The sequence below is a fragment of the Pelodiscus sinensis genome, chromosome 27, assembly GCF_049634645.1.
Source record: "Pelodiscus sinensis isolate JC-2024 chromosome 27, ASM4963464v1, whole genome shotgun sequence".
In the NCBI taxonomy this organism is placed as follows: domain Eukaryota; kingdom Metazoa; phylum Chordata; order Testudines; family Trionychidae; genus Pelodiscus; species Pelodiscus sinensis.
The window spans coordinates 15,183,803-15,195,905 of NC_134737.1; the positions used below are offsets into that span (position 1 = coordinate 15,183,803).

The window sequence follows — 12,103 nt, forward strand, 5'->3', positions numbered from 1 at the left end:
TCAAAGCATGGCACAAACGGCACCTCGGCCTCCCAGCCCCCGCTGCGGGGGGGTCCTTCTCCCCATTGTGCAGATGGAGAAACTGAGGCCCAAAGAGTCAATCCCTGCGGTGCAGCATCTTGGCACCAAGGCCCCCGTGGCTGCTGCTCGGGCCGGTGCAGCCTCCCATGTGGATTAGAGCGGCCTGGGGGTTGCTCCATCTTAATGCAGCCTCCCGAGGGGCTGCGGGCAGGCTCTGCCCCCAGTGTGCCCTGCTTTGCAACACCAGCTTTGCAGAGCCAGCGGCGCCAGCCTGGGCAGTATCTGTGCCACACGACTCCCCTCCCCCATGCATCAGACAGAGGAGGGGCATCAGCCCTGGAACAGCCTATTCCAACCTTGCCCCAACTGTGCTGTGTGGCCGATGGCCGGCCCCTTCCCCACCCTGTGCCTCAGTGTCCCCACCGTCCCTCGGCCCCGCTGGGAGGAGGGGAGATGCTGGGAGAGCTGGCTGGGGAGCTGCTCTGAAGACTTTCTCCATGACGGGCTTTCCCCCCGGGGCTCTTTCCTCGCGGATGCTGATTCTCGTGTGCTCAGCGCCCTGGGACCTCCGTCTGACCCCTCCTCTGCCGTCTCCTGGGCTCCGTTCCCGGCTCTGCCATCGACCCGCCTCGTGAGACTCCTTCCCGGTGTGTCAAAGCGACTGACAGTGGACAGGGCAGCTGGAGAAGCGGGGCTGGCCGCAACGCGTGGCTGGGGCAGCCCCAGTTCATTCCAGCCCGGAGGTTCTGGGCTCGGGTCCAGAGCTGGCTGCCCCGTTAGGTCCTGACTCCGAAGGGGATGGGGCTCAGCAGGACCTGGCTGCATCTGCGTCCCACGGTCGGCGTCTTGCTGACGGCCTGGTGCTCTCTCCCCCACGCTAGGGGCCTCATTAACCCGGTGAGCAGCGCCAAGAGCGCCCGCACGGCCCCGCTGCAGTGCATCTCCGTGGCCGAGGGACACTCCAAGCCCGTTCTCTGCGTGGACGCCACCGACGAGCTGCTCTTCTCTGGATCCAAAGGTGGGCGCGTGGGAGGCGGGCGGGCTGCTGAGCGCTGGGTGGGATTGCTGGGGAGTGGAAGGGGAAAGGGGGAGCCGCCCCGACCTGCAGGGACAGGAGCCTCCTGCTCAGACAGCACCAGATGCCTTAGCACCCCTCAGCCAGGGCTGGGCGATGATTTTCGCAGGGGGGCCACTTAATGAATTTTGGTCCGTGGTCACGGGCTGGCTCCACCCCCTAAGGGGCGGGGCCTGGGGCGGGGCTGGGGACCAGCCTCCCCCCAGAGCTGCCTGGGGCCACAGGCTTTGAATTGAAAACACAGCGACGGGCTCGTGGCTCAGTCGGGCTGCTACCCCGTTCCCTGGCCTCCCCCCGGGGCTGCTGCTGCTATTTAAAGGGCTCACGGCTCCGGCCCCTGCTGGGGTAGCGCTGCGACCGGGAGCCATTTCAATAGGATCCTGCTGCCTGGGCCACCGCCTGGAAATGCAGTGGCCCGGGCAGCAGGCTATAAAGGGAAAGCTGCCAGAGGCAGTCCACGGGCCAGATCCACGTGTTAGGCGGGTTGGATCCGGCCCCTGGGCCGCATCTTGCCCACCACTGCCCTAAGCCGCAGCGAGCTGCTGCAGGAGAGGGCAGCAATCCGGGCTGAACAGCTGTGTGGTGACCTGCCCGGCCCCCAGTGGCCAGATGTTCACCTTGCACCTAGCCAGAATAGGGTCTGGACTGAGCTCCCCTCTCGCCCAGGGCACCCCGGGAGCAGGGGGAGGCAGGGCAGGGCGGGGGGAGGGGAGCCGTGGGGTTCCTGTGCTTAGGATGGGATGGCCCCGCAGCCTCACATGCCCCTGCCTCGCCCCACAGACCGCAGCTGCAAACTGTGGAACCTGGTGACGGGCCAGGAAATCGCCTCGCTGAAAGGCCACCCCAACAACGTGGTGTCCATCAAGTACTGCAGCCACTCGGGGCTGGTGTTCACCGTCTCCACGTCCTACATCAAGGTGTGGGACATCCGGGACTCGGCCAAGTGTGTCCGCACCCTCACGTAGGTACCTGGCACCCTGAGGCTGCCCTGCGGGCCCGGCCCGGCTCACCCTGCTGCCCTGCCAGGGCCTGCGCCCAGGGCAAAGGGCTGGTCACGAGCCTGGCCTGGCTCGCGGAGGCTCTGTGGTTGGGTGCTCTGCTCTCAGGGCAGTTCGGGGGCTCTGGTAACCCTGCTTCCTATGGCGGCTTGGATCAGGGATGGGCAATGAGCCATCTGCTAAGTGCTCCACTTAGGGAGGAGCAACCAGTTTCACCCGTGTAAAATGGGAAGTGACACTCTAGGAAGGAGCCCTGCAGAAAGGGACCTGGGGGTCACGGTGGCCCACAAGCTAAACATGAGTCAACAGCGTGACGCTGTTGCAAAAAAGCAAACCTGCTTCTGGGCTGCATTACCAGGAGTGTGGTGAGCAAGATACGAGGAGTCATTCCTCCACTCCAAGAGGAGACTAAGGGGGGATAGGACAGAGGTCTCTAAAATCCTGACTGGTGTGGGAAAAGCGAATAAGGAAAAGTGATTTACTTATTCCCACAATATCAGAACTAGGGGTCACCAAATGAAATGAACAGGCAGCAGGTTTAAAACAAACACAAGGAAGATTTTTCTTCACTCAGCGCACAGTGAACCTGTGGAACTCCTTGCCAGAGGATGCGGTGACGACTAGGACTTGAGCAGGGTTCAAAAAAGAGCTAGATAGATTCATGGAGGTTAGGTCCATCGATGGCTATTAGCCACGATGGGTAGGAACGGTGTCTATAGCCTCTGTTAGAGACTGGGAATGGGCGACGGGAGAGATCGTGTGAGGATTCCCTGTTCTGTTCCCTCCCTCTGAGGCACCTGGCACTGACCACTGTGGGCAGACGGGATCCTGGGCTCGATGGACCATTGGTCTGGCCCAGTCTGGCTGTTCTTATGTCTTGTTCTGGGGAGAGGCCCCGCCTGACACCACTGGCTGCGTGTGGCCAGGAAGTGGCTTTGCTTTATCTGCTACGTGGCCGGGGACAGGCGCTCGCAAGCCTTCTCCTCGGTGCCCCACGGGCTGGGTCTGCCATCCACGCTCCGCCTCATTTCCCCTGCTGAGCCTCCCCTGCCTCTGTCCCTGCTGCAGGTCTTCGGGCCAGGTGATCTCCGGGGACGCCTGTGCTGGGACCTCCACCCGCACCATCGCCAGCGCGCAGGGCGAGCACCAGATCAACCAGATCGCGCTCAACCCCGCCGGCACCATGCTCTACGCCGCCGCCGGGAACTCCGTCCGGACCTGGGAGCTCAGCAGGTGGGGGCGGTGCTGGGCCCGGAGGGGCGAGCGGGGCCCGAGACCAGGGCGGCTCTTGCTGGGGGAGGCGGGTGCTGCGTGGGCCGTGGGAGCAGCCGCTCTGGGCTGGGCCAGGGCCCGCACCCACCTGGCTGGAAGCTGTTACTGAGGCAGGGGTGGCTTTGGCCCCAAGGCTCTCCAGCCCCCCCATGGAGGGAGAGCAGGGGGTAGCCCCCCGTGCAGCCAGGCCACAGCTGCCCAGGCATAAACACTGAGCAGCTTCGCCTGCCTGCGCTGGGGCCTTGCACCACGGCCCTGCTGGGGCAGGTCCCGGGGGCAGGTGGCCAGGTGAGGCTGGGCAAAGCAGGACCCCGCACTGCTTGAGGTCACTGGCTGGGGCACGGAGCCCACCGCCCTGCCCTTAGCCTGAGGCCAGGGTCCTACCCATGGTGCCCAGGGACACGGTATCCCAGGGTGCTCCTTCCTCAGCGCCCCACAGTCCCGGGTCCCCACTTCTGTGCGGGGGAGAGGGCCTGAGGCTGGAAGGATCCCTGCTGGGAGACTGAGCTAGTGAAGGGCCCGCAGGAGCAAGCGCCTCCTGCTGAGTGTGCCCCAGGCCCTCACGCCCCGGCTCCTGCTTGTAGGCTGCAGCCGATCGGGAAGCTGACCGGCCACATTGGGCCCGTGATGTGTCTGACTGTGAGCCAGACCGCGAGCCACCACGACCTGGTCGTCACTGGCTCCAAGGACCATTACGTCAAGGTACCCTGGGACCCTCCCTCTCACTCACACGAGACCTGTGAGCCCCCGGCCTGCTGCTGGTGCCAGCCTTCCCCACCCCCGTGCAGAGCCGCTGCCCACCCAAGGCGGGGACGCGCTAGGTGGGGGTCTCCGGCGCGCTCAGCGTGGGCCTGACTCCGCTCCCGTGGCGGGACCGAGCCATTCTGTGGAGCTCGGCAGGCGCAGAGGGAGACCAGAGCGCTTCTGCTAACGCCAGCCAGGGTCTGAGACGCCACCACCCCGGGGCTTGTAGCCTGAAGGGCCCGGTGGCTGTGCAGCCAGCCAGCCGTCCTGTCCCCGCACCTGCCAGGTGTCCCGTGGCACCGTAGGGGATGTCCGCACTGCCAGCCTACTTTGAACTAGGGTGGCTAACGTAGGCATTCGAACTTTGCCCCGTGGCCCCTCCAGTCACTGCAGGAGGTGGCGATTTCCTGAGCCGTCGTGTCCCCATGTGTCCCAAAGATCAGCGTCAGCAGGCAGAGCCCCACTGCTTCCAGCCCATCCCTGTCTCGTGTCTCCTGGCCCCCCGCCCCTCTGGCAGGCTGGCAGCTGCCCCCTTCCCAGTGGCTGTTTCCTTGCAGATGTTTGAGATCGCGGACAGCGTGGGGGGGAACATCGGCCCCACCCACAACTTCGAGCCCCCGCACTACGACGGCATCGAGTGCCTGGCCATCCAGGGCAACGTGCTCTTCAGCGGCTCCCGGGACAACGGCATCAAGAAGTGGGACCTGGAGCAGCAGGAGCTCCTGCAGGTAGGGAGGGGCGAGCCGGCGGCCCTGCTGCTGGGCGGTGGCAGGTGGGCCTAGCCCCACGGCCCCCTTTGTGTGCTGGAGGGTGAGCCGGGGCCAGGCCGGAGAGCCTGCTGGCGTGTCTGTCGAGGGCTCTTGCCAGCCGGCCGGGGGCAAGGGGCACGGTCCCCTCCCTACTTTGTATGTGAGCCCTGGGCCTTGCCGATGGCAGTGGCTGACATGGTGGGCAGTGTTCCCTCTAATTGGCTCCATGTACGGAACACATTTTGTGATGTGCGCCGAGGCCTGCGCGGATGTGCACCACCAGTAGAAACTTGCTGCTGGCTGCTGCTGGCCGTGGGCGCTCTGCTGATCAGCTGGGCAGCGTTTGAACCTCTCCTGGGTGGCTGCCCAAGGGCACAGCTCACTGGGCCCGCTGCTGGTGGGTCCCGAAGGCAGCGTACGGCCGTGGGGCCAGGGGGCACAGGTTGGCCTCAGGGCAGAGCTCTGCATTTCCCAGTGCCTGGCCCTGGCCCTGGGGAGCGTGTCTCTGGTCTCGCGCCCCACATGGCGCTACGGCTCATGCGTCTTGGCGAGCACTTGAGGCCCTCCCTGATAATTGAGCGCCTCTGTTCTGGGGAACTTGCCCAGGGCTGGGCTGGTCGGAGGGGGCTGGCACTGGGGGTCAAGGGGAGTGTGGGGGCTCTGCACCTCTGAAAATGGGCTGTCCCCCAAAATGGAGCTGCCCAGAGCTAGTTGTGGCTTGTAGCCGTCGCCCCACCCCACAGTCTGCCCCCTATGACGTGGGGCCCAGGCTGACTGTGATTCCCCCTGGGGCAGTGAGGCCTGGGGGCAGACAAGTAATTAGAGATGGGGGAGGGGGCTACTGAAGGGAGCTTTCCGGCCCAAGGTGAGTTTGCAGACTCCCGCCCCCCAGAATTGGCCCTGCTTGTGGGTCTCGTGTCCAGGCTCCCTGGCTGCAGCGAATCGATCCCGCTGGGGAGCCTCTGGCCAGTGCCAAGGAGCGCTTGTCTGGGGGGTGCTGCTCTCTGACCGGGATCCAATCTGCCGCTGCGGCCGGGGGTGGACCGGAGCAGAGCTTAGAACCGGCAGCCCCTGCTGCCCGGCACCAACCAGCACCAGGCGTTTGCATGGGCCCGTCGTCGCTACAGGCTCTGGCCCGGGGCGCCGTGGCCGGGCTCACCAGCTCTGCCCTGTCTCTGTGCCTGCCAGCAAATCCCCAACGCGCACAAGGACTGGGTCTGCGCCCTGGCCTTCGTGCCCGGCCGCCCCATGCTGCTGAGCGCCTGCCGCGGGGGCACGGTGAAGGTCTGGAACGTGGAGAACTTCACGCCCGTGGGGGAGATCAAAGGCCACGACAGCCCCATCAATGCCATCTGCACCAACGCCAAGCACATATTCACAGCCTCCAGGTGAGGGCTGGGGCAGGGCTCCGCCGTGGAAGGGGGGTCGGGCCCTGCGGGGGGCGGGTCCGGCCCCCAACTCACCCGGGGCAGTGTTGCACAGGGTAGGGGGCAGTGAGCAGCGCCAGAGCTGGGCTGCAGCAGGGGTGGGGGCCTGCAGCCACCCAGCCTCTCACCGCCGACCCCTCTCAGCCGTCGTTAGCCCACCCCCCACAAGGCCCCGTGCCCGTCCCTCCGGTTCCGACCTGCCCCTGCCCCTTGAGGGTGCTGCTCCCCGGGTCCGTGGCCTCGCCAGGCCCGGTGCCCCTGGCCCTCTCGGTGCAGAGAAAGGGCTTCTTGCCCACTGGACACCTCCCGTGCCAGCGTGGCGGCCCTGCCCCACGGCCCCTTCTCCGCCCGCCCTGTGCCCAGCCCTGGCGCGCTCTGATCTCCTCTTCTCCCACCATGTCCCCCCCCCGTCCGTTCTCTTCCTCCCTGTGTCTGTGCCGCAGTGACTGCCGGGTGAAGCTATGGACTTACGTGCCTGGGCTCACCCCCTGCCTTCCTCGCCGCGTCCTTGCCATCAAGGGCCGTGCCACTAGCCTGCCTTGACCCTCCTCCTGCTCTCTCTGGCTCTCTCCCCGCTGCGGCGCTCTCGCCGGCGCGCGCTTTGCTCTCTCTCTCTCTCTCGCCCCCTCTCTCCACTCGGGTCTCCGCTGCTTCTCAACGGTACGAGCTTCTTTTGGATTTTCCCCCTTCCAGCTCTGAGCAGGAGCCTGTCCTCTCCCTGCCGGCCCCCTTGGCTGGGGCCCGCTGCTCCCTCTTGTAGCGGCAGGGGCCAGGCTGGCAGCTGTCCCACCCCTCTGGCCAGCTCGGTGCTGCATGGAGCTTGTCCCTCCAACTGCTGCTCCTCCTGGGCCCGTCTGGGGGGACCCCAGCTCCCTCCCACCCCATGGCGTCACTGGCCACTGCCAGTGCGGTGCCCTCCGGCCGAGAGCCCGGTTCCTGGCACGCGGGGGGCAGCCGGGCACGTCTGCACCCTCCCTGCGCGGGCGCACAGCGGCCTGGGTCTCTCGAGCTGCAGCGTGATGCCCGGGGGGGGCAGGGCACTGTGCTGCTTCTCCCCAGCTGGGGGAGCCCCCGGCCTCACTTCCTCTCGCTTTGTCCCCTAGCGACCTGACGGTGAAGCTGTGGAGCCGGAGGAAGCTCCGGAACGGCCCGACCTAGGCCCTGGGAAGGCAGGCCCAGCCCCCTCCCTGCCCAGGAAGCTGCTTTGTCCGCAAGAGCGGGGGGCGGCCTGGCCTGTGTGGTGTCCGGTTCCCAGGCCTCGGGGGGCTGGGGCTGTGGGCACTCCCGGCCGGGGGCGTGGCCCTGTGCAGCCCACGCTGGGCCTCCGTGGGGCGCAGGGGGACCAGGGCAGGGCCCAGCAGTGCTTTGGGATGGGGCCTTGCCAGCCCCAGCAGGACCCCGAGCAGAGACCCCCCGAAGGGATCCGTCCAGTCTGCCCCCCAGCCTGGTCAGTACCCCGACCCCTGGAGCATGGTGGGATCCTGCCCCCTGCTGCTGGCCTCCGCCCACCACGATGCCTGGGGCCTGGCTCCTTCTGGAGTGGCTGCAGGAGCCCCCCTCCGCGCCTCGCCGGGGAGCAGAGCTGGCCGGGCCCGAAACCTGGAACGGGCTTGTGCGTTGCCCTGGGATCCCTGGCCGACCCCAGCACCAGCGGATCCCAGCCTGGCACCAACAGGGAGCGTCGCTGGGGCAGGAGCCGCCTCCGGGGTTCAGTCCGCAGCTCCAGCGCTGTCTCCCGCCCAAATCCACATGCTGCTCGGCTGTTGTCAGCCTCTGCCCCACCTCGTGCCGAGCCAGGGTTTCCCTTCTGCCCCGGGGGTGGAGAGAAAGCAGAAAAATCCCTGGGGCGCCTCCCAGGAAGGGGGGAGCCCTCATCTCTTCCCTCTGGGCACCTCCCCACCCGACAGCCTGACTCTCCCAGCGGGGCCGGTGGCTGTGTCCCGTGGCTGGGTGTGGGGCGAGCTTGTTCCGGCTGCTGGGGGCAGGGCTGGAAGCTTTTGCAGGGGGCTTTCCCGCAAGGTTGAAGCACCCTTCAGCAGTTTGGGGATTTGTAATGGCCTGGAAGACGGAAAGGCTGGGCAGAGGGCTGCGGTCTGCTCCGTCGCACAGTAGATTTTAGGTTTGCTCCAGGACTGGCGTAGAGCTGGAAGGGCGGTTCTGTAGCCTGGAGAGAGGTGTGGGGCACAGGCAGCGGGCATGGGGTGCTCTCAGCGGGATCCACAGCAGGGTTCGAATGGAGCCTGGACGAGGGAAGGACTCGGGTAGCAGGAGGGGCATTAGCAGAGCTGGGGGGCAAGAAGGGTTACCCAGCCCCTGCCCCTGCCTGCTTGCCACCCACTTCACTGCTGCGCTGCCACGTCACTACATGGCGTCTGGGTTCAGAAAGCCACGATTCCATGAGGTCTCTCGCCCCATCTCCTGCCCTGCTGGGGTACCCACCTTCCCTCGGGCCATCCACAGCCAAGTGCCTGCAGCTGCCAGACCCCGTGGGCATCCCCCCGCCGCACTTCCGAAGCACATGGACTCACCTTCACGGGCCGCTGGCTGCCTGGGATGCGGGCCGGGCCGGAGGGAACCGCAGTCGCTCCAGGCAGCTTGGAAGAAGCCGCGCTTGGACTCCGCTTGTGTGGCTTGATCCTGGCAACGTGCTGGGGGCTGGTGAAGCGCTGGCTCTTCAGCTACCCTCGTCAGCAATGGACTTGTATGTCCTCGGGGGCTCCAAGACTCAGACCTTTGGTTCCTGGGTGATTTCCCTCGTTTCCTTCTACGGGGCAGTTCAAAGGACGGTGCCGGGGCGTTCTCACCCCCAGATTTGACCTTCTTGAAATCTGTTACAGATGGGACCGGAGATGGTTCCACTTTCTAAGCATCAGCGCCTCTTTATTTATTTGTTTTGCCTTTTGATGACCCAGCTGCCCTGTCTTGGAGTAGCAAACCCTACAAAAACAGTGATTGGTCGCCCCCTGCTGGACACAGTGAACGTTGCCTGTGACCCCTGCTGCTCTCTGGAACCAATCAGTGCTTTCTCTGAGAGGGGAAAAATTGTTCATCTCCATCGTGTCGCTGAGCATCCGGCTACTGACGTCCTGCCAGGGGCTGGTGTGGTGGGATCCAAAGACAGTCACTCGGTTTGCTCAGCTATGGATCTCCCCAGCCGCCCGTCCTCTCCCACTGCTGCCACCAACAAAAGAAGTATCCCCAGGCAAGCGAGTGCTGCATTCCAGCCACTGAGACAGTGGAGTACAGCCAGGGCCCCTGATGGAACGGGGCTAGCGTGGCTGGGAGAGCGAAGGTGGATTTTACCGTTTAGCAGCAAGAGGGGCGAGCAAGCGTCTGAGCGGAAGAGGCTGGGAGCTGGGGACTCCGAGGCGCCAGTGTAGCTGGCGGGCTGCCGACCTGGACCCTGCAGGAGGATGTCTCGGGGTGTCTGTGTGGCGCACTAGCTGCCGCATGGAGCTGCTCTGTGGGGGTAACACTTGACAGCCTGGGGGCTGATCCCCGGCAGCTCCACCCTACGTGGCTCCAGTGACCCCAGTACGTCATGGGACTGAGCACTTGTGGGGCCAGGCCCCGTTACGTCTCGTGCCCAGGGCCCCGTGGCTCTCAGTGTGTGGCCACTTCCCGCTCCTGCGTGCTGGGCCAATCCCTTCCCACGCGGTGCCCCTGCAAGGAGGGGGGGGGGGGGGGCGTGTTGTACTCTGCCTGTGTGTTCGGTGTTGTTTCAGTTGGGGGGTTTCTTTCGGTTACGCTACCTCATGCTCTGAGCCATTTTTTTTTTAATGATTTTGAAACTTGAATTTGTCCTGGGAACGCACAGTCTGCCGCCGCCTGCAGTGCTGAGCCGCCCGGGCACTGGGCCGCGTCCTGCCTTTCCCGCTGGGCAGCCCAGCCATAGGTCACGCGTGGCCCTGGTCTGCTGCGGAAAGGCCCGTGAGCCTGGGAGGCCAACTGGAGGCAGGGAAGGGGCCTGATCTCCAGCCGGGGGGTGCTCAGGCTTTCTCTTTAAGGGATCCCGGGCTGGGCCCCTACGACAACCAGCTGTACTTGAAAATCATGACCCTGAGTCTTACATAGAGGCCCTGTCTGCACATGGGCAGGGGGCCTCTGGATGTCGCCCTAGGCCAGCGTGGGTCAGGCTGGAGGGGTCGGACTTGGTATGGCTCTTGAGCCCATGGGAGTCCAGCCTTCCTGATCCGGCCCGAGTGGGGGCGGGGAAGAGGGTGCTGTGCGTTTCCATGAAATCGGGGTGCCCTGCCCGACCCCCTTGGTAGTGGCGCTGGCTGTGGCCACCTGGCCATGGTGCTTGGTCTGGAATCAGGCAGGGACCAATTTTTACCAGGCGCTGGCTGCACTTAACCAGCACCTCCTGCAGCCTCGTCCCCAGAAGCCATGGGAGAGCAGGGCTGGGGCGGGCCCTGAGCCGGGCTGGGGCCGCGGGTGTGGGCCCTGCAGCCTGCGCCTGTCTGTCACACGACTTGCTCTGGGCTCCGGCCAGGCCCTGCCCGCCCAGCGCTGCCCCCCATGTCCTCTCCCGGGCCGTGGGCCTGGCAGCCCGGCTCCCAGCCCTGGCACCGCGGGGGCTGGGCTCACACATCACAGCAGCTCCCCCCTGCCAGCCCTGCAGAGCCCCTTGCTGCCAAGCACAGGGTCTGGCTCCGGGGCAGACGCCATCCTGGGGGAGCCTGTTGTCCTGAGGGCTCCCATCCCTCCTGCTGCTCCCCACACCGCCGTGACCCCCCCGCCCCTCCCCCGTGTTGCAGCCTGTCTGCTGGGCCGCGCGGGCGCCTGTCGGGGGTGCTTGGCAGGGCCGGGTCCCTAACCCTTACACCAGGGGGAGGTGGATTCTCATGGGCTGTGCCCTGGCACTGACCTGCCTCCTCCCTGCTCCTTTACACGGGGCCCAGCCCCCTCGCGCTGCTGGCCCTGCCCCCGTCCTGCCTCCCCGGCCCCTTTCTGGTACGATTCCCCGCAGAGCACAAGGGCCAGGTCCCTCTGAGCCCACTGGTGACAGGGTCACCCCCCCCCCCTTCAGCCTCAGCAGAGCCACTTGCTTTGTGATCCCGCCGCAGTCTCCTCGGGCGAGCCGGGTTGGGACGCCCCACGGTGCTGGGTGACCGGCCTTAGAGTGTGGCCTGGCTCCTACGCAAGGCCCCAGGCCCCCGGCGCCAGGACTGGCTGAGAATGGGGCTCCTTCCATCCCCCAACACCCCAAGTCCTACCAGGAGATGCTGCTGCTGCCCAGCCTGCAGCTCTTAGCTGCATGGTCCCACCCTGCTAGTCCAGGGCCCCTCCGCCTTACACTCCAGCCCCGCTTTACCCCGGGTCAATGCCCAGCCGGGGGGCGATCCCCCCACCTCAGCGCAGGACGGAGCGCGGCACCATGGCTTTGGGCTGGGCTAACTCCCCCGGCTGCACTTTGGGGTGAACGGCTGCGTATGGTGCCCTGGACGGCAGAGCTGAGCAGGACTCGCCTGGGTGACTCGGTCGGGCCCCACCCCGCGGCCGCCCCGCACACGTGTTGCGAACAGCAGGTGCCTTGTCTTGCCCGGAGGTGTGTCCAGAGATGCCAGCGCTCGCTAAGGCCTGTCGCTCTCCGGCCGGGCGGTGGGCGCCCGCGGGGAGTGGCCCGTGTTTGGTGTGTAGGACCAGGTGTGTATAGTTTATACCTCGCTGTGTGACTGTAAATAGGGTTATTTAAGCCTCATGCTGTACATGGGTTTTCCAATGGATGTGTCTGTTCTGTACACTGTCTTCGTAAATAAATGCAGCAAACTGAACAGAGGAGCAGGCTGCTCTTTACGGGGGGGGGGGGTGCAC

The 12,103-nt window shown here is 65.8% G+C and overlaps 1 protein-coding gene across 3 annotated transcripts in view; it reads left to right on the top strand.

Annotated features, from left to right (window-relative positions):
• Nucleotides 1-12,063, top strand: part of KIF21B (kinesin family member 21B) — a 62,846-nt gene extending 50,783 nt beyond the window's left edge. For all 3 annotated transcript variants that reach the window (XM_075910516.1, XM_075910517.1, XM_075910518.1), the window contains 7 exons: nt 903-1,039; nt 1,877-2,057; nt 3,163-3,327; nt 3,951-4,068; nt 4,668-4,838; nt 6,048-6,247; nt 7,390-12,063. In XM_075910516.1, coding sequence (XP_075766631.1) covers nt 903-1,039; nt 1,877-2,057; nt 3,163-3,327; nt 3,951-4,068; nt 4,668-4,838; nt 6,048-6,247; nt 7,390-7,444 — 1,027 coding nt within the window. In that variant the 3' untranslated portion in view covers nt 7,445-12,063. The remainder of the gene's footprint in view (nt 1-902; nt 1,040-1,876; nt 2,058-3,162; nt 3,328-3,950; nt 4,069-4,667; nt 4,839-6,047; nt 6,248-7,389) is intronic.
• Nucleotides 12,064-12,103: the final 40 nt, after the last annotated feature.